We start from the raw sequence: 21,309 nt of genomic DNA on the forward strand, positions 1-21,309 counted from the left end.
AGGTCCAAACTGAACGGTGAAAACCTAGCCAGTTCATTTTTGGCAACTTTGCACCGCTAATCTCGTTTCAAAATCTGTATGTTAGAACTACAAATGAACTAAAAGCATTAATTTAAAAATGTCAAACAAATTTGTAATTTATAATATTTTTATGATATGCCGTAAAACTGGCTTTTAAATATAGGAGCGACTTTGAAATTTCAGCTTTTAAGCCTGAATATAATTTTATGTGGGACTTTTTACAACAGGCGAACATTAATAATAAATAAAATAAAAACATTAATATATATGTAGTAATTAATCTAACTATTTAGTTACACGAAAAGTTTCAGTAAATAATTAATAGTGAATGTTTTGCGGCCGTACTGAAACTATCAAAGTAACCTTCCAAATATTTGTAAAGCCATAGCCATAGCCACCCCATTTTACCGAAATAATATCTACAAAGGGCGAGTAAGACTTCCAGTATTGTTACTGGGTGGATCAACTATTTCATATTTCTTCATCTTTTTGCCTTCAGCCAACAGAGACAATATAACATTGTATATTGGAAGAAAAACTTTGTATTTTTCAAAGGGGTCTCAGGTGTAATCTCAATACAATTTTGTGAGATGGCCAAGTCTCAATATATTTATATAAAACATTTAAGAATTTTAATATTGATATGCGTCACTATAAGATGCTGTTAATTATTACGTAACAACTTAATGCTTCGAGTACGGAGATTCCAGACACAATTGATTTTCAATTGTTATGGACCACGATCGTGGTCTTAGAGACTGGACGTATTAAGACAGAAAGTCGCTTAAGTAGAGACTGAATAAATTAATAACCGACTTGGTATTACATGGATCTCACAACTTTTTACCGCAGAACAACTGAGTTGCGAGACTTGGTTTTTTTGACAAGTATTGTTTTTGATGGGATTGTAGGTACTGTGATGAGATGACACGTCATAGGCTCGTAGCCCTTACGAACTGAAACATATTATATCTACCCTTAAGGGGCTATTTGGAACAAGGAAATTAAGTTATCCGTATACTGTTACTCATAGCATTGATACAAACATGTTGAATTAATTTGTATGGGATATAGGTATATTGTCAAAGGGTCTAGCAGGCTAAGCGAACTTGAGGTGCCCTCAACGACGGATTTGGTCATTCTTCCAGGTGGTGTACTGGCAAGTCCTAAGAACACTCTATGCTTAATATCAGTCCTCGATCTTCTTTTGTTTTGGAGTTATTCAGGATAATGTAAAATACTCCTAATCAGCGTATCATTGAAAGTGGCATATTTTGTAAACTGTTCAAGTTACCACTTACCACTGTACAGTTACCACTAAATAATGTTCAAGTGCCATCCTCTGGGTATACCGCTGCTGATTTGTTTTGCGTCTCAGATATCGGGCTCGAAGGCGCAGAATAAGTTTTCCCCGCGGGATGTTTACTGGGATAAGGGCAAACCCATGTTCATTTTCATGACTCGAGGCGATATTTGCAGTACCTGCTTCCATCTAGTAGCATAATTCGAACGGGAAATTGTGAATGGATTTGTTTACGTATTCCGACGATTTCGAGTTCCATTAAACTTTCACGAAGTCGATGAAATCAAACAGGTGAATATACAAAGATTTATGGGCTCCAACGGTTTAAAAGTTTCTCACTTTATGCAGAAAAAAAAAACATTTGTGAAAGTGCTTCTAACTTTCATATTTTTACCCGATTCTGATGAAGTGTTGTCATGATGTGTACATTTTCACAAAACCTATTCCGTTAATTTTAATACAGTTGTTCAAAAAGTGCTACTTTACGCAGCTGTTTAGCATGCGGAAAGTTGGATTTCGCGAACTAGTGCTTTTTACTTTTCCACTTGTTCCAATTCATGACTACTTATTGATGAGTTAGTTAGTTTCCTTTAAAACTCGTAATTAACATAATAACCTACTGTTAATATAAAAATAATAAATATAAGCATATTTCATATTTTATTACTTACCTCTTCATCATTATAACACGTTTATTTTTTAATATTGAGTATTAAAAAACCGTTCTAAATAAGTTGTCTGAATGTAACGGAATAGCTGCCGAACCGCCTGTCAAAGCAGAGGCGTTTTTTCTTACTGCAAGAATGTTTTAAGTTTCCAAAGGCAACATCCGATATTGTTTTCATACAATTTAAATATACGATTGTGTATCGTAATATACGATACACAAATAATCGTAAATAACCATACTTAGGTAATAATAGTATAATATTTTATTTTTACAATTGTTTCTGTCTTATACAACATTCATAAAAAAGTACTTGTTGTTTTTCTTATTTTTTCGCAACTGTACCTATTAAAAAACGTCGTTCGATACACGTGCGGAAATGTCATTCTTGTAGTGCGGAAAGTATGTCAAGTAATGACATACTTTCCGCACTAGCATCGAAATGTACTATTACGATACAAGTGCAGAAAATAGGAAATTCGCAATGAGTGGTGATAAATTAAAAAACGACCGAAGGGAAGTGTTTTAAATCGAAACGAGTTGCGAATTACCTATTCGCACGTATATCGTACAACGTTTTACAGTACATATGGCTCTTTAAAGTTTCGACATATGCACGGAAAGTGCTCACTCCCGCACACGTGCGGGAAAGTAGCACCATGTGTACTGTAAAGGGTTATTTTCCTTAAGTCCTTCAGTTCCTTGGTCGAAGTGGCACTTTTCTGTTCTAGGACATTTTATTGCCGGTATAAAATATTAACACAATGACATAACATGAAAATAGTATGTAGGTATAGTTTCTATTTTCCTCCGTGAGCTTCTACGGATTATCGTCTTATCTATTGTTTAAAAACCGCAAAGGCGCGTGCCACTATGAAAAAATGGTCAAGCCACATAGGTAGCGTTTATTGAATTACTACTCTATTGAGCACGGAATAAGATTCATTATGAACTAATACAGAATTCTAACAGAATAGCTGTCTGATCTCTATTGGTGCGTCTAAGGTAGGCGACTAAACGCTCTCAAACCAGCTTAACTTGTGACACTGCGATCCGAAACAAAGATACGTATTCGAAGACCTCGCTTGCACTGGTAATGCGAGCGCACGGCTAGCTAGCGCCAAGGAAGCAATGTTATGTTTCTCGAGGAGCAGGTAAAAAACAGGGCCGGATTTTCACACAAATATATTTGGGTGGTTTTACGAAATAACGCTAACTCTTCAGACTTCTAACAAACTGACACTGTTTGTATGGTTTGCTTGAAAGAGTTAGCGTGATTTGACTCTAAACGATATGCATATTTTGTTTTATATTTATTTATTTTATGCATACACTATTATGTATATGTTACTTATTTTTTTGTTGACTCATAATATAAATTTGTATAAATGTTTTACTAAATGTGTACTCTATTGTAAATAATATCTTTATTTTAGTGTACATAATTATAACATATAGGTCTATATTATATATAATCGATAACAAATTCTTGTGTATACAATTTTTTACCTTAAATAATATTTTGAATCAAAATTATTTCCGCATAGGTGATGTGAATAGCAGTATAAATAAATAAATAAATAAATAAATATTATAAGACATTATTACACAAATTGACTAAGTCCCACAGTAAGCTCAATAAGGCTTGTGTTGAGGGTACTTAGACAACGATATATATAATACATAAATATTTATAAATACTTAAATACATAGAAAACACCCATGACTCAGGAACAAATAGCTCATCACACGAATAAATGCCCTTACCAGGATTTGAACCCGGGACCATCGGCTTCGTAGGCAGGGTCACTACCAACTAGGCCAGACCGGTCGTCAAAGTATGTGTTCCATGGTTGCAAAATTTATTTCCACCTTGGGCCTCTTGCAAAACCAATTGAATCCCTCGCCACACTCAGGACTTAATTTACGCCTACGCCGTAAATATGTCATTTTGCTACCTTGTGACACTATTTACTATATTTCGACCCTAAAGCGTGTTATTCTCTGCCAGATCTATGCAACGTTGCGCAGCGGTGAGACGATCCGTTCTCATTGGTGCTACTTTGCAACAGCTGTTGCGGATACTTAGCCTAATGGTCTTTAGAGATTTTTTTTTAATTTTTCACTTGTTAAAGAAAAGCACCTTGAAATTGGATAATGACTTTGTGAGTATCCAATTTTAGTTGAATCTAAGTCAATCTATCATTTTTAAACGTTTATTTTAGTTCATAATTTGAACTTTACACTTATGGAAACAATGTCACAATTACACTACAATTTTTTATTTTCGAATGTAGTGCCATCTAGCGTCGTATAGCCGAGCTACCACACACGGATTTTCGACTATACTCCACAATAGATGTAGCAACTAGCGTCTATACTCTATCTCTTTTGCTTGCACATCTTTGGTATTTTCGTCGTTCCTGTGAGTAGCGCGAAATAGTTGACTTATTCGAGAACGTTCTGCAGTTTTATGTTAAATAGATATCAACCTTATTGTGTTTATATAAGTGTTTTTTTTGTATAGAGCAACAAAAAAGGCTTGCAGAAATCCAATTATGTTAAATATATATATATATATATATACATACTATATTTTATAAAATAAGGCTTATCGATCGTATGAAATGCCTTCACGGGTGATATTTGTTATTCAACTAGTGTTTTTGCACTGCAAAACAGAGCAATACGGCAGTTTTATGCTTTAAAAACGGGTAACTGACAAGACTCACTTTTAGCACAGACAATAATCACCTGAATTTCATAACGTCGGATGTGCATATCCGACCAAAATGACTAACATAACGGTAATATTCAACGCATTCCTTTTCTGATTTAAGCTGATACTGGTCTTGCTATCATTTTTAGATTTTGCGGTACAAAAATTCGGTACATAAGACTTTTTGTATTTTATTTTAGTGACAGAACTGCATATTTGATTTTAACTTAAGACCGTATATATGCCTAAAATGTTTGAAAAGTGTGAAATGTTTGTGTGTTTGTGTGTAAGCATGTAGAAATACGACTGTATTCTTCTATTTAAATAGTGTAATATGAGCACATATTACACTATTTAATTAGAAGAAATCAAAAAGTCAGATCAGATATATAGCATAAATACCGTTTTTTAGATAATATCAAATACTTAAACGTTTCCAGTTGTCCAGAACAAAAGGTACAAAGACTTAGCTTTATTCAAAAAAAGATAGGCCAGACATTCAATACATATTGGCAAACAAAATGTCAGCTTTGTTTTGGCTCCCCTAAAAAGTTGACTTTTTTCACATCCGGCCTTAGAGAACTCCAGGCGAGATTATTTATTTATTATTTATTGTCTGTGGTAAAAGTGAGTGCAGCTATCTTAATACCGCCACGCGCTTCATGCGTTTCTGTGTTTTTAATAAATCCACATAATATTTTCTATATAATTACAAGGTGCCCACGGGGAAACCGAGAGAGTTTGACCACGCATTTCTGTGGCCAAAAGAAGGAAAAAATATGCGTTTAGGTAATTTCACAAAACAATTGTTTAATTTTTTGTATGTATTTGTACATAGAATGTACACGCTATTTGTAAAATTGTAACTCAAAAAGAATTTGAACTTTTTTATTGTAAAAACTATTTACTGCAAAGTGTTACTTGTCATTTTTTGACATCTATCAATAAGGATATTTTGACTATGTCCCATAGTGGCAACACCGCCACCAAAAAGGCGTTTTGCACTAAGTAACAATAAACAGATTTTTTTGTAGCTTTAACTCTGAAATTAGGCGAATTCCAAAAAAAAAATTATAGGACATTTTAGTATTTAAATATGACCAGGAATATACCTACTGTTAAAATCTCTCACAATGCTCACTGCTGAACAGTGAGCTTTCATGCTTAATATTTAAATAAGCTTGTTTTTAGACATGTGTACTGTTAGAATACTTGTCTAAAACAGGCTTACATTTGAATAGTCGGTAGATTTTGGTATTGTGTTGGCAAGGAACTCTTCACACTCGTACGGAAACCGATGAAAATGTGAAATACTGGCCACTCGTTGGCGTGTCCGCCGCACGCTACCGGCGGAAACGCGCCGTGCAGCTTTATGCACGTTGGAACAACTTTTGAAACGATCCGTCCAAAACATGGAATTGAAAATATATTGCTGGCAGTTCTTTGAAAATGACAATATATTTCCAGATATCCTAACTTACTAATATTTCTTTCACTCGCTCTACCAACCCAGTAGGTAATATGTCACCATATACGGCGGTAGTTGGTAGTAGTTTACTATAGTTAAGAACTACAATTTCTCTTACCTTTAACATTTTTCTGTTGTCAATATAGATTGTGTCATTCACGAAAACGTGCCTACTGACACGCGTCCGCGCGAAAAGCTAGATTTGACAAATCTGCGCGTCATCGTGGATGATGCGAACTATGACTCATTTATAAAAGAGAAAACAGAAAAATGTACCTGAGGAGTAAAACTTTGTATATTTATAGTTAACACAAAACAAAATATGTAAACGTCACTAAAAATATTGAGGCAATGCATTGTAAATATTAAAATTAAAACTCATAAAGTAAACCAATCGGCAAATTATTTAGGTCGCTCGATGATGGAGTCAACAATTCATGCCATGGACTTTGAGCCACGTGCTGTCCGGTTCTGGAAACAGTCTAACAGGCCAATTCGAACGTACAGTGACATCAAAATGATATTTAATAATGTCACTTAGTTATAGTGCGTCTCGCTTGCGCCATACATGTACATACAAGTACGAGCGAAATACACGATAACTAAATGACATTTAGGGTAACCTATCGATCTTCCGAAACTGACTTGTCCGATTTTCACTTGTCCGAAAACAGTTCCCCGATTTTTTAAAATCCATCTGCTTTGTTTACCATACTTACGAAACGGTTACCTATCATAATGTCGAAATTCGTTACTCCGAATATTATTAGCCCGAAAACGTTTCCCTTTTTTCCACTTCGCGTAATTATTGTTTGCCCGAAATTACGTTTCCCATATTATTATGTCCCCTATTTTTATTTCGTCGCAATTTCATTTCGCTTATGATTCGAATCGCCACTTATTGAAATCCCGAAGTTTCATTTGCCAACTAATTTATTTGGCGTAAAGTTTTACTTCCGAAATATTACTTTTCCGCTGTGTCAAAACATCGAATCGCATGAGTTTGCAATGTAATTTGCGTAGGCGTTAATGTTATTAATTGGGTCTGTTCTAACCTAACCTAACCCACTTTTCTAGCGCCAGTTTGTTTCCGCGGGGTCGCAGTTCTAACCTAACCTAACCCACTTTTCTAGCGCCAGTTTGTTTCCGCGGGGTCGCAGTTCTAACCTAACCTAACCCACTTTTCTAGTGCCAGTTTGTTTCCCCGGGGTCGCAGTTCTAACCTAACATAACCCACTTTTCTAGCGCCAGTTTGTTTCCGCGGGGTCGCAGTTCTAACCTAACCTAACCCACTTTTCTAGCGCCAGTTTGTTTCCGCGGGGTCGCAATTCTAACCTAACCTAACCCACTTTTCGTGCCAGTTTTTTTCCGCGGAGTCGCAGTTGTAACCTACTTAACCCACTGTTCTAGCACGAGAGTCGCAAAAACCAAATCATAATACAAAAAAGCGACAAGCAACAAATTTCCAAATGCCGGGAATAATTAATAAAATCTGTTGCAATTTTTTTTATGGCATTCGGTGTAATGATATTAGGGGAAATGAAATTTAGGTGTAACGTAGCATTGGAATTATGAAAAGTGGGGTAACAAATCAGTTGTCAAACAATAAAGTTGGCAAACGTTCTTCGGGCTATTGAGTTTCGGGAAAACGTTAATTCGGGGAAACAAACCAGCGGCGTTTCGTAAGTATGGTAAACAAAGCAGATGGATTTTAAAAAATCGGGGACCTGTTTTCGGACAAGTGAAAATCGGACAAGTCAGTTTCGGAAGATCGATAGGTTACCTTACGAAACGCCGCTGGTTTGTTTCCCCGAATTAACGTTTTCCCGAAACTCAATAGCCCGAAGAACGTTTGCCAACTTTATTGTTTGACAACTGATTTGTTACCCCACTTTTCATAATTCCGATGCTACGTTACACCTAAATTTCATTTCCCCTAATATCATTACACCGAATGCCATAAAAAAAATTGCAACAGATTTTATTAATTATTCCCGGCATTTGGAAATTTGTTGCTTGTCGCTTTTTTGTGTTATGATTTGGTTTTTGCGACTCTCGTGCTAGAACAGTGGGTTAAGTAGGTTACAACTGCGACTCCGCGGAAAAAAACTGGCACGAAAAGTGGGTTAGGTTAGGTTAGAACTGCGACCCCGCGGAAACAAACTGGCGCTAGAAAAGTGGGTTAGGTTAGGTTAGAACTGCGACACCGCGGAAACAAACGGGCGCTAGAAAAGTGGGTTAGGTTAGGTTAGAACTGCGACCCCGCGGAAACAAACTGGCACTAGAAAAGTGGGTTAGGTTAGGTTAGAACTGCGACCCCGCGGAAACAAACTGGCGCTAGAAAAGTGGGTTAAGTTAGGTTAGAACTGCGACCCCGCGGAAACAAACTGGCACTAGAAAAGTGGGTTAGGTTAGGTTAGAATTGCGACCCCGCGGAGACAAACTGGCGCTAGAAAAGTGGGTTAGGTTAGGTTAGAACTGCGACCCCGCGGAAACAAACTGGCGCTAGAAAAGTGGGTTAGGTTAGGTTAGAACTGCGACCCCGCGGAAACAAACTGGCGCTAGAATCATATGCGATATCATGCGATTCGATGTTTTGACACAGCGGAAAAGTAATATTTCGGAAGTAAAACTTTACGCCAAATAAATTAGTTGGCAAATGAAACTTCGGGATTTCAATAAGTGGCGATTCGAATCATAAGCGAAATGAAATTGCGACGAAATAAAAATAGGGGACATAATAATATGGGAAACGTAATTTCGGGCAAACAATAATTACGCGAAGTGGAAAAAAGGGAAACGTTTTCGGGCTAATAATATTCGGAGTAACGAATTTCGACATTATGATAGGTAACCGACATTTAGATATTACTTTGATGTCAGTGTTCGTTCGAATTTGACTGAGTTATGCGCAAGCGTTATCATGTTACATAATTAATATGTGTATCGTTTGGCCAGATGCACCGGCTCAGGCAGTCTCGAGGAATCGTACAGATGAATGTGACTCACATGACTTACTATCAAGTATCTAATATGGTTGTTTCACTTCTTTCTTCACAAGATAATAGCTATTTTTATTTATAATTGAAGAGGAAACAATGATATAAACATGCCAATGCCGATCCCCCTTGTTCCGCCCGTTTAAGAGGGAGGACACGTACTAGCTCGTACAAAAAGAGAATATGTTTTTCCACTTCTAAATATTTTCGATTCTCCATGTTTTATTAGTATGTTATTGACACAATAAAAAACTAGGTTTATAGATCTTCCTTTTTTTAATTTGCCAAACAAAAAAAAGCGAAATCTTTTATAGGTTAGGTTAGGTTAGGCATATATTACGCTGAAGCGATTGACACCAAAATCAAGGTGATTTGTTAAGATTTAGTTAGTGGAAAAAATTACCGCTATTTCGTTAGGATCGCAAAGCTATTTTTATGAGAGAGAAAAAAATCCACTGACAAAATCTTAACAAATCACTTTGATTATGATGTCGATCGCTTTAGCATAATAATTTCTAGGTTTATAGGTTTCTCTTTAAAAAATTTTTTTTTGCGTTGCAAATTTTGAAAATAAGGAATACCTATAAACATAGTTTTTCATAGAGAATGGAAAATATTTAGAAGTGGAAAAATGTTTTCTCTTTTTGTATGAATGATCACGTGGTATATTTCCCTCTTAAGCACCGTACAAATAACAAAAACAAATTTTCTTTAAGTATACATTTCTACCAATTTCCTCAACAATGCCTATAATATATCAAATCTTACCTGGTTTGAAAAAGTAAATTTCTACGACCAAACACCTAATTCATAATACTACATAAGTATAATAATGGGAGAATAGCGAATATTTTTTTAAACGATCAAATTCAAGTAGTCTTACTACGAGCTTGTCACTGATATGACACTGATATATTCGCTAGCGTGTGCGTAACTTAGGTACTTCCAATGCATCTTGCTTGTACTGGCATATTAGTGCGATCGAGATGTATAGAAAGTAAATTACGCAGACGTTAGCGAATATGTCAGTGTCAGGTAAGTGACAAACTCGTGGCAGCCGTAAGCTCTAAACCTATAAGTTGAACAGCCTAAGTAAATATTAGTAAAATCAGATACGTATTTTTAATATGTTTTTTAATTATTAACTATTAAAATACATTTTTTTATGAATTCTAGTTTATAAGTATATATTTAAATAAAGACCCTTAACCCCTCGAGGTCCTGTGTCATTAGCGTAGCAACATTCTGAGTATATAGAGCTAAAGTTGAAATTTGTTTGAAAAACATGACGTCACTCGGCTGCTGGATGTCAAGCAATGGAAAGCAAAACTTAGTGTTTTGAGTTAGGGTTCGGCCGAACATTAAGCGCTGGAACCGACAAAGCTACGCCTTCTTATAAATAGTAACGAAGCTTTGACAGCTTGAGCTTTTAACTTGACCAAGCCCTAATGCAGTGAAATCTTCTCGGGTGTAGGGGCTCTAAAATGCGGCGTTGGCGAAAAGAGAATGAGATCGATGGTTTTCTTGCACAGGAAAAAATGCGAATAAAAGTAATGCATGAACAATGTTATTGTTTTTCCTATTGTTTTTTTCACACTACTGCAGGTGACCACTAAAAATGCTAGCAATGGAAAAGCTGCTCATCGTTACTCACTTCTCACCACCAGACATCAGCCATAAGCGACAGTCAAAATGCTTCACCAAACCATCACCAAAACACCAAACTAGTATCATTCAAACTTCTGGAACGCGCTCTGGATAACGGCCAGGTATATAGTCCGGGTTGTTGGGATTGTACTCCCAGATGAGGTACTCCGGCTCGCCGAGGTACAACGGCGGGATTTCCTCGCTGGGCTCTCTTTCTTCGCCCAACAACATTTTATTGCGTTGGAGGAGCTCGTTCACCCGAGCCTGAGTTGCATCCGATATATCTGCAAATTACAATTTAAAAACAGAGCTTATTATTTTTAAAAACACTGAACACTAAAGTTACAAAGTAGAGGTAAACAACAGGCGGTACTTTCGCTAAAAAGCGACAGGGCAAAAGTTATTACAACCAATTCATCAGAAATGAGATATTGGTTAAAATACATGATAAATATCACAAACTCAATCTCGCGGTGCAGACTTTGCTTCAAAGCAAGTAATATAATCTTTTTAATTTCATGAATATCGCATGTAAATTCTTAACTTCTGCATTTATGAATCAAGCCGAAAATGTACCTACAGTCCCTAGCTATATCAATTATTTTCTGTACCCATTATATAGATATATTTAAATCTTACATGTCGAAGTACTTACCTACGCAAAACTTTTTTCGTGGAGTTAATCAAGAAATATTTTACAGGGGCATAAGTTATCAAATACAAAAAATGAAATCTTATCGTAGATAGCGGTGTCAAAGCATTGATAACGTTTATCTACTGATATGGTGCAACTTTAGTTACACTACTAATATTATTTAACAATGATGAGTATCTTAAAATAATTCAGCATGGGTCTAGCAAAACATGTCTTACTTGCAATACATTTAACATACTTGTTCTACGCAAATCGACCCTCAGCACGACTTTGTTTTGCTCCAAAGCGCGAATAAGTGTCGCTTCCGCCTCCCCAGACAAATCGTTGGCAGCCATGTCCAACCTTGTTAATCCGCGATTGAGACTAAGGAGACCCGCCATCTAAAAAGGTTTTATGTTTCTTTATCTCTTTGTCAAAAAAGTATAAGTATGAAATTTGAGAGGTAAAATAGTACGACATTTATTAGCAGATATTAAAAGTAGATATGTATAGAAAACACTTATTTTATAATAACAAATATACCGTCACCTTTTCAGCAGATACTCCGTAAAAACCGCATGAATTTACTATTAGTGTCTGAGGTTTCACTTTGCACCGCACAAATGCTGCTGCGAACATTGTTGCGCACTCTATGGACATAGGGTTCAAACTGAAATCTAAAAAATCGGTCATTAATAGGTTAATAATACGTAGTGAGGAATAATTCTATGAAAATTAATAGTTACCCAATAGTTCGATAGGCGCAGCAGGATTCATCTGCAGAGCATAAGCAATGCCTTGCACTGATTTGAACCGATTATTGGCGACTCGCACTCGTTTCACATTAGTGTGAATAGAAATGAAACCTCCCAATGCATTCATCCCGTAATCGCCAATCTTGCAATGATTAAAATCTAATTCTTCTATAGTCTCCTTTTCAACGAGATGTTGCAAGAGTATCTTAACTTTCAAGCAATCTAAGTTGCTACGATTGATACGAAAAATTTTCAAGTGTCGCAAGTCTTTCAGCCCTCTACATAGGGATTCACAATCAGCTGCGCTGAATTCAAAATATCTCGTCAAATACCCATCTTGGACATTGTTTATTCCAAAAACGAGGGATATTTCTTCCAGATTGTAGAGCCTGGCCAACACTGGTGCGAGTGGAATGTGGTCATATACCTTTTCTACGCTAAAAGGACACGTATCTTCGACGACAGATTCTTTTGGAATCGGGGGTGGCGGCTGATGCACTATTTGAAGTTGGTTTAAACCCAAAAAGTATATGTAAGGGCTTACCTGTGAAATAAAAAATACAGTATACAAATAAACAATTTGGTTAATAATACGCATACTTGTCTTATAAAGGCATATAAAGACTTTACTAGAGTTGCAAGTTCCGAGGCTTCATCTTCTAAGAATACATCCGGATTTGCATTTTCAAGGTAATCCTGGAGGCATGCAGATAAAAACTTTCCTTTCCAAAACGTCACGCCTAATTCCACTCGCGAAGGAAATTTAAAATAAAAAGACCTTTTCCAGTATTGTTCATCCTGAAATCATCAAAGAAAATTACGAACATATTATGGTTTCCTTGAATAAAACATTAGGTACCTATGTTAGAAATCCTACCCTAATAAGAGGTACACTGCATCGGAGAGGAATATTTGCGGGAAACAAATCCATGAGCATGTTAACATCTTTCTGCAGGACTTTGTGCAGCGGATTTATTCTATGGAATATCCTGGAAAGGTGAAGTGCAGCAAAATACGTCAAAGGAGGAGGAGTCAAGCCGTCATCCCACTCAAAGTCTTCGGCCATTACTTTGCGAGTAGCCTCGCCTAAGGAATTCTTCATGGTTTCGGACGTCTTGTACGCCTCGCGAGTGTTTGTCGAGATTACGTAGGGTATCTTCATGATTACAAGTTTGATATTTCACTTAAGGTGTTAGTGTTGGGTTATTGTATGTAAATCGTGATCAAAATATTTGATTTACAAATTTATATTATATGACATTTCTGTGTTGACGTTGACTGTAAAATTTGATTTAAAAATTTGAAATTTGTTTTAAAAGGTCTAATGCCAAACTGTAGGTTGTAAATGGTTGAAAGTTGCATAAGGGCCTGTTTTCATATTGACTGGTGTATGGTGCAAGTTCTTAAGCATGGCTTAGACTAGCAAGAACTTGCATGGAATTTACGTTACATTGCCGGCTACTAAGGTAAACTGTACTCAAAAGTTTGATCAGATACCGCAATGTAATGAAAATTGCATGCAAATTCTTGCTTTTCTAAACCTCGCTTTATATTCGCTATTTGCGTTTAATAGCAAATGTATGAAATCGCAATTAACACTAATCAATGTATAAACGTTCCATCTAGGTTACTCGGTTAAGGCGTGCGTGACTTATAAAAGTTATAATACCTATGTCAAAAGTAGGCTTGTTGAAGTGTAAGTTATACGAATGTAACACAGCTTACACAGCCATAAAGATGCTTCAGTAGCTGTTTCCGGTCAAGGTTCATTTCCTTCAACGTCTTACTTAATATATTATTCAGCCCGACCATCCATCCATCCATTCATGTTAACGCTATCGCATCCATCGAGTCGCATATTCATCAAATACTTAGTTTGCATTATCAGCTATGAGAAATTTGTGGTTGGGGTTTCTCTTGGCCACATTTAAGTAGAAAGACGATGTACAGACAGAGCCACATTCGAATTTAACTTAAACTTGTTGCATGAAATATCATTTTTTTAAATGAAATTATTGTGTAGTATTTATATGTACATACATTCATAAAACCGCATCATTAAAAAATACCAGTTCAGTTTATACAGTCGTTTAGTTATTTAATTACAAAACTAAAGAGGCATATATCAAAGAATCGGCCAAGAGCATGTCGGGCCATGCTCAGTGTAGGGTTCCGTAGTATTCTGTCAGAATAGGGTAGCGGGCTATTAGTAAGTATTAAATTAAGCATCTACATAAGAAACATAAGGGAGTACCTTGGCAGCGCTTTGTACGTATATTTGCTAAGAAGAAAAGACTTTTTGCAATAACACAAGAACGGCAAGATCGATCATATTCGCTATTGTTTTCATTAAAGTATTTATTAAGCGTTTGTTTTACGATTTTTTTCGTATTTTTTGGACCCATGGTTCAAAAGTTAGAGGGGGGGGGGGACATATTTCCGAATACATTCACTTTATCTAAAAATGATTTTTAGAGACTCTTATTCGTTTTGAAAGACCTGTCCAACAATACCCCACAAAATTGGGTTAAGGCAAAAATATATATATGTATATTGTATGGGATGTAACCTAATTATTATTTTACCGTTCTGTCGTCATGCGTGATTTATGTATCACGGAGCAAAGCCACGGATGGACAGACAGACGGACATGGCGAAACCATAACTCCGTTTTTTTAAGATTATAATTTTTCTAACGTCAAAAGTAGTGGTAATTAACTTTATCTCTCAAAATCATATTTAATATCGCGGTACAATTGAGGTTCCTTATAAAAAAAATAATCTGAAAAAAAAACGGGTTAAGCTGTTATAGTTGACTACTGAACCCTAAAAATGAGTGGCATTAAAGACCACCTAACGGCAGTCTATCCTTTGTCTGGCTCTTATCTTTATCTATAAGATAAATATATGTTTTCTACCTACTAGATAGGTAGAAAACATATACCTAAATAGACAGTTGCCTGTGTACAGTCGACATCATATATAGGTACCACCATATTTTGCACCTTACTCATTTGTAAGACAAAAAATTTAAACATACAGAATGTTTATTTAGTCACCTGCAATCGCGACAAAAATATTGGCTGTTTCATATTTTTGGCTGGCCGACATTTTCTATGGAATAGTACTTTTTTTCACGATTTTGGGATTAGTCCCATAGTAAAAGTCGCTCAGTATGACCTATATATTCAGCCAGTAAAGTATTGTAGGTGAATAAATAAATATCCTGTATGCTTAAATTTTTTGTCTTTTACGTTTTTTATACATCTGACGTTGACTGGTGGTATCACTTCCTTTTTAGGGTTCCATAGTCAACTAGGAACCCTTATAGTTTCGCCAGGTCCGTCAGTCTGTCTGTCTGTCCATCCGCAGCTTTGATCGGTGATCGTAGCAATTTGGCATGGATATATAAATCAATCAAGCCAAATAAGTGGTAGAATACATGTAAAGTGGGCAAACATTTTTTTTTTCGCTTCAACCTTATCTTGTGGGATATCGTTGGATAGGTCTTTCAAAACGAATGTTTCTTCTACAACCATTTTTTCATAACGTAATTATCCTCGGATTTAATCGATTCCAAAGAAAATAAAATAGGCGTCGCCCCCTCTAACTTTTGAACCACGGGTCCAAAAAATAAAATAAAAATTTGTGAAAGTAAAGCTAAGTGAAAACTTTCAAAGAAAACTATAGTGAACATTTTCGATTAAGCCGTATTTTGGCTATTGCAAAACATCTTCCCTTCTTAGTACAAATACGTACAAAGCGGCGCGAAGGTGTAGCGTAGCGAAGGCGAAGGCACTGACTGATTGACTGATTCATCAATGCAGAGCCGAAACTACAAAAGCTAGAAAGTAGAAAATCACACAATAGGTTTCACTTAAATATAAAGCGTACAAGAGATAAGCTGTTTTGAAAAATTTGAGATTTGAGTAGGGAGTTCAAATTAGTAGGAACAGAAAATATTAAAAAGTACGAAACAATTTTAGTGTTTTTGAAATTTCAGCCCCTTATAAGGTTACAAAGGGGTTAAGTGTTTTAGTATACTAGGGAAATAAATCTGCTGTTACACACGGACGAAGTCGTGGGTAACAGCTAGTGCAGTATAATATAAACTTAAATGCCTAGTGTTTTCACTACCGAAATGTCACGCTAAAGAACAAGTGCATTGCATCGTGAGGAAAAGGCGCTCAAGCAAGCTTTTACAAAAATACTCAAAGGGTTGCCTTCGACTTTGATGTCTTGAGCGAGTTTTTGCTTGTACCTATTATAATTATGCTCTTAATGATGTAATCATGATTTAACGTTATTTGATATACTTATTTTTATTTTATATAGTCGGGTACACCCGCAACTGCAAGTTGGTATTTTTTTATTCGATATAGTTCTAATACATGCTTAGAATTAATGTGACCAAGGTGAATGTGACCAACATAAATAAAATTATTATTATTAACTGTCGGCCCGCTACGAACTTTAAGATACGTCAAAAATGTTCTAAATATACGATATGGATTGGTTATGTCAGTGTCAATGTCAACTGACGTTATTGTTTGAAGAAATGTCACTTTTGATACTGACATATCGTACCTTTACCAAGTTTTTGACGTATCTTAAAGTTCGAATCGGGCCGTGTGTGACTTAGGTATGTGTCACTTTATACCATAAACGTAAACAACGTAAATATGCCAATGACGTTATCTTTTCTTTGTAATAGTCGAGCAAAGGCGCAAAGTCCATCATTATTATTCCAGAAGTAACAAATTTATATTTGCTATCCGCAAAATGCTTGACTTACACTGTTTGCCCTTAATGCAGCTGCATTCGATACGAGATTTCTACACGTTATTGAAACTCGTGAAGGTACTAGTGCCGTCTTAAACGGTAATTTTAAATTGTTATAAAGTGTAAATATGGCTTCGGTTATTTCCGTGCCCGCTCGGGTATGTTCGGATCAAAACAACGCTATCAAGATTGTTTGAGCCGGTGGTTAGCGGGAGTGACTTAGTTACTACTTTATTGTCATTACTACAAGTTGTATAATAACCGGCGCTTGCGCGAGAGAGTTATCTTGTTTTAAACCATTTTATTTAAATAGAAAAGTATTGTTTTCAAGACTCAGGTTATAATGGATTCTACAAATGATAAAAACAAACCTAAGATTGGTAACGATCAGGCGCCAGCTGCGAGCTACAATCCATGGAATTTACTTTTTAGGCCAAGGTATCGTACAGAAAGTGAGACCAGTACCACCAGCAACCCGCAGAATTACCAACCAGGTTAGTGTTTATATTAACTATTTATTGCTGCGAAATTATGTCCAAATGTACAAATCTAGATTTTTATTCAAGGTTTTATTCGTAGATTAATATGTATGTCTATTTTACAATGAAATAGTGTGTTATCCAAGTCGATAGATGATCTAGCAGCTATCACCACACCAATTAGGTTGGTCCTCATTAATAGGTATTCGTTAGGAAATATTGATTACCAAATAATTGTAAACCATAAGTCCATTATTAGATATGTTTCCTGTTTCATAGTCATAAAGCCCATAACATAACAAGAACAGGTCTTATCAAATGTAAAATATAAACAAAACATTAAGATGGCAAGGTTTTTAAATGCTGTTCGCCTTGAGGTTAACCAGCCGGTTAAGGTATGACGAGCAGTTAAAAGAGAATGTAAACCTGTTAGTCGTCCAGCGCAGGCGTTTCCGAAAAACGCAAAGCAAAAATGACTGGTTTAATCAAGTGCCTTATGAGTCCCAGATATCTCGAACAACCTTGGATTAACATTGAACTAAATTAAGTTGTACCTACCGACTGTACCAATTATATATTTTTAAACTGCTTGGCATGTTAAATCTCAGTGTTAAATTGTGTTGTGTTCGATATGTTGTTTTTAAATTGTACCGATTGTGATCATGAGATCATGACATTCCCCTTACTTCATGAGTAGCGTATCCCTTTATAGTCCGTTTTTTTAAGCATTAGAAAGAAGTTGAGCGATTTTGACGTGTCTTTTTATTGAAAAACACTTTTGAAAAATAAATCACGGGTAATATGTATCAATTATAAATAATATACGATGATTTACACTATTTTACTTTCATAAATCATAGTTACTGATTTTTAAAAAGCGTGTTTCATAAAAAATACATGTTAAGATTGTTACGTTTTTTCTAATGCAAAAAAATACGAACTATAGCCAGTGACAACTACAAGTGCTGTTTTATTTAATTTTAATTGTTGGTAAGTATTTTTTATTACAGACGTTTCCAGCTATTATATTTTTTTTACTTGAAATTTAAGGGTAATGAATGTTAACGAATAAGGACATATTAATAAAATATCATTAAAATTAATACAGATCTGACATTAATCATACCAATAAGCGTAAAAGAGGTAATATGATTTGTCGTGTTTTATAAGCAGCTGGATAAATCAGAATAATTGTATTTTATGAAACATGTAATTTAGCCTTTTTCTGCTAATCTAATTATCATTTTGAATAAGAAGGCAAGCAGCCAAAAATTAAATCCACAGAATTCAGAATATCATAATTTTGATCATATAGATCGTTATTGGCTAGAATAACTACATATTAATAAGCATAATTATAAGAAAAAATAGACTTAGGTAGGTTTCTTAAAGTTTCTACTAGGTACCTATCAAATAAACTAAAAAAAAACTATCGTTACTTTTATTAGGTATTTGTTTCTAACAATACTTTCTTAGGGCCACTTGCACCATCCAGGGTTACCCACTAACTCGGAGTTAACCGTTAACACAGGTTTAAATTGTACTGGTAACCCTGGGTTTAACCGGTTAACCCCGAGTTAGTGGCTAACCCTGGCGCTCTTATGTTGTGTGCTAATATTATCTGTTGTCACTACTATAACCAATAGGGTTGTTTCCATCTACAAATCTTAGGGCAGAATTGTATCCCAATTAATTCTTTTGGATTATAAGAACATGTTAAACTACTTTTAGGGGACCTGTAATGACCATATTTTTGGTAAATATTGAATTTAAAATATCTTTTGTCACACGTCACGTGACCAAACTCGAAACGTCATTGAAGATTCTGATGACGTCACAACTCTCGGATTGACACTGTTGACAGTTAGGCGATAAACAACAAATGACAAATGTCAGTTGACAGTTTGTATCTTCTACGTGTGTATGTAGTTATGTGCCAAACCGTAAACTGTGACGTCACACAATTTTCAAAGAGCGTTTTGGGCGCGAAAGCATCTGTCAAAATATATTTTGTTAATTTAACATATTTAAAGCCGTTTTTAGTATACAAGTTTAATTTTAGGGCAACTTTTAGTTAATGTAGAACGTAATACAAGCGTTTCAAAAAATTGGAAACAACCCTATTGGCGAATTAGCTATTGGCGAAATTTCGCTGCCACATATTTCCATGTCATTTGACATCGGTGTCATTTATTCGTAACCATGTCGCCCTTAGCATCCGGCGAGCGTCACAGTTTCGTAGGTACCCAGTCAACGGAAAACCAATAAATGAAATAAGTATCAATTTATGTCAACTGCATGCACTCCACTGAATGTACAAGAATAGTGTCATTTCAAATCTACTTATTGATATTTGACTATCAATAACAGTTCAACGAGTAGATATGGTTGCTAGGTCAAGTTATAAATCACTACTATACCAAATGTTATCTATTTTCCAAAGAAAATAAATAAATGCACCTAATGAATAAGGTAGACGTCGTTAGTACTCGTGACTGTCCCAGTACATCTAATCTTTAAACTTAAGTAATTATCAACAGAGGTCGAGCACTAGGACGTTTACCTTACTTTTATCTAACGAGCGAATGAAGCGAGACAAAATTCTTACGGCACCACCCGGCAGCGAGTTGGGAGTGGAGTGAGGTCAGGGCGTGCGAAATAACTTTTGATACAAAATCGGGGTCATCAATGGACCAAGTTCGCAATTTTGAATTTTTTTAATTTCAGGACTAATGTTGGAAATTTATATTAAGGCGTTTGAATAAGAATCCGTAGTCAACATTATAAAAAACGGTCGCCATCTTGAATTTCTTGATTTTTGATCATATTAATATTTAATATCTGAGAATTCGACAGGCTCCCTTACCCTTACAGATTGACACTGACATATTCGCAAACGTCTGCGTACCTTACCTTCTATGCATCTCGCTTATACTGCCATATTAGTGCATGCGAAATGTTTAGAAAGTTACGCAGACGTTAGCGAATATGTCAGTGTCAAACTGGTGGTAGCCGTATTTAATATTTATGCGTACTCAACATTTAAAAAAACGAAATATCGTTTGTAGGGTTCCGTACCAAAAAGGTACAAAAGGAATCCTTTTTTTTATCATACCTATTCAAAATTGATATTAGTGGATCCTAAAGGGTTTAATATGAATTCATAGTCAAAAAAACAGTTATCTTTAATTTCTTTATCTTTTATCCAATGGTATCGAAAATTAAATAGATATCTATGTAATTATATGGTCAAAAGACTAGACGTTTCAAACGAATCGCGAGTCAGTCCATAATTCGGGGCGAGCTACTAGTAATATTCGCATCTTTTTTTTATTATCTATCAAATTCTATCATTCGAGAATTCTCTTTTATTATCTATATCATTCAGAAAAGACATCAGGGAAATAATTCCCTGGAATATGTTTATCTTCTAAGATGGGACACATCAATAAGAATCTTACTACGTTACTGCATTAGTACATAAGAGAGCTTCTACTTTTACCTTTCAACGTTTACTGAAACATTATTTTAAAAGCTGAAACATGTTAATTAACTTTCTCTGTGTTCTCTAAATCTTAGCTTTTCCTTATTTTGTAAGTCCCTTTACATTAACAGCATTAAGAAAACGCGCAGTTGTTAATTACACGATATCAGAATCTGTTAATGTAAACATTGATACGCTCAAGGCAAGAGGCCAAAAAGTTTTTGGGTCTCTTCGTGATTACCGAGGGGCAAGACTTATCGATAATTACTTGAAAACTAAGATTAATTTAAACATAGCATATACAATCGTGACTGATAGACATTAATTACTAATTGACTTGTTATTTTAAAT

At 35.5% G+C, this 21,309-nt stretch overlaps 1 protein-coding gene across 1 annotated transcript; it reads right to left on the reverse strand.

The window, feature by feature from the left end:
* Positions 1–10,296: 10,296 nt before the first annotated feature.
* LOC133519142 (dynein regulatory complex subunit 5) lies at positions 10,297–15,210 on the reverse strand. The gene is made up of 6 exons (XM_061853091.1): positions 13,091–15,210; positions 12,844–13,011; positions 12,205–12,757; positions 12,008–12,135; positions 11,718–11,859; positions 10,297–11,108 (listed from the first exon to the last, which is right to left on the reverse strand). Exons 1-6 carry the CDS (start codon positions 13,373–13,375, stop codon positions 10,912–10,914), a joined length of 1,473 nt encoding a protein of 490 aa, XP_061709075.1. The 5' UTR covers positions 13,376–15,210; the 3' UTR covers positions 10,297–10,911.
* Between the last annotated feature and the right edge of the window lie 6,099 nt (positions 15,211–21,309).

The sequence above is a fragment of the Cydia pomonella genome, chromosome 6 (genome assembly GCF_033807575.1).
Source record: "Cydia pomonella isolate Wapato2018A chromosome 6, ilCydPomo1, whole genome shotgun sequence".
NCBI classification, from domain to species: domain Eukaryota; kingdom Metazoa; phylum Arthropoda; class Insecta; order Lepidoptera; family Tortricidae; genus Cydia; species Cydia pomonella.

What these genes read in the sequence shown, in the direction of transcription:
- LOC133519142 (XM_061853091.1), bottom strand. Translation starts at nt 13,375, where the DNA reads ATGAAGATACCCTACGTAATCTCGACAAACACTCGCGAGGCGTACAAG. An exon ending in GCAGTGTACCTCTTATTAGG is followed by an intron (nt 13,012 to 13,090) that starts GTAGGATTTCTA and finishes TGATGATTTCAG; the next exon opens with GATGAACAATACTGGAAAAG. An exon ending in CCTCGGAACTTGCAACTCTA is followed by an intron (nt 12,758 to 12,843) that starts GTAAAGTCTTTA and finishes TTTATTTCACAG; the next exon opens with GTAAGCCCTTACATATACTT.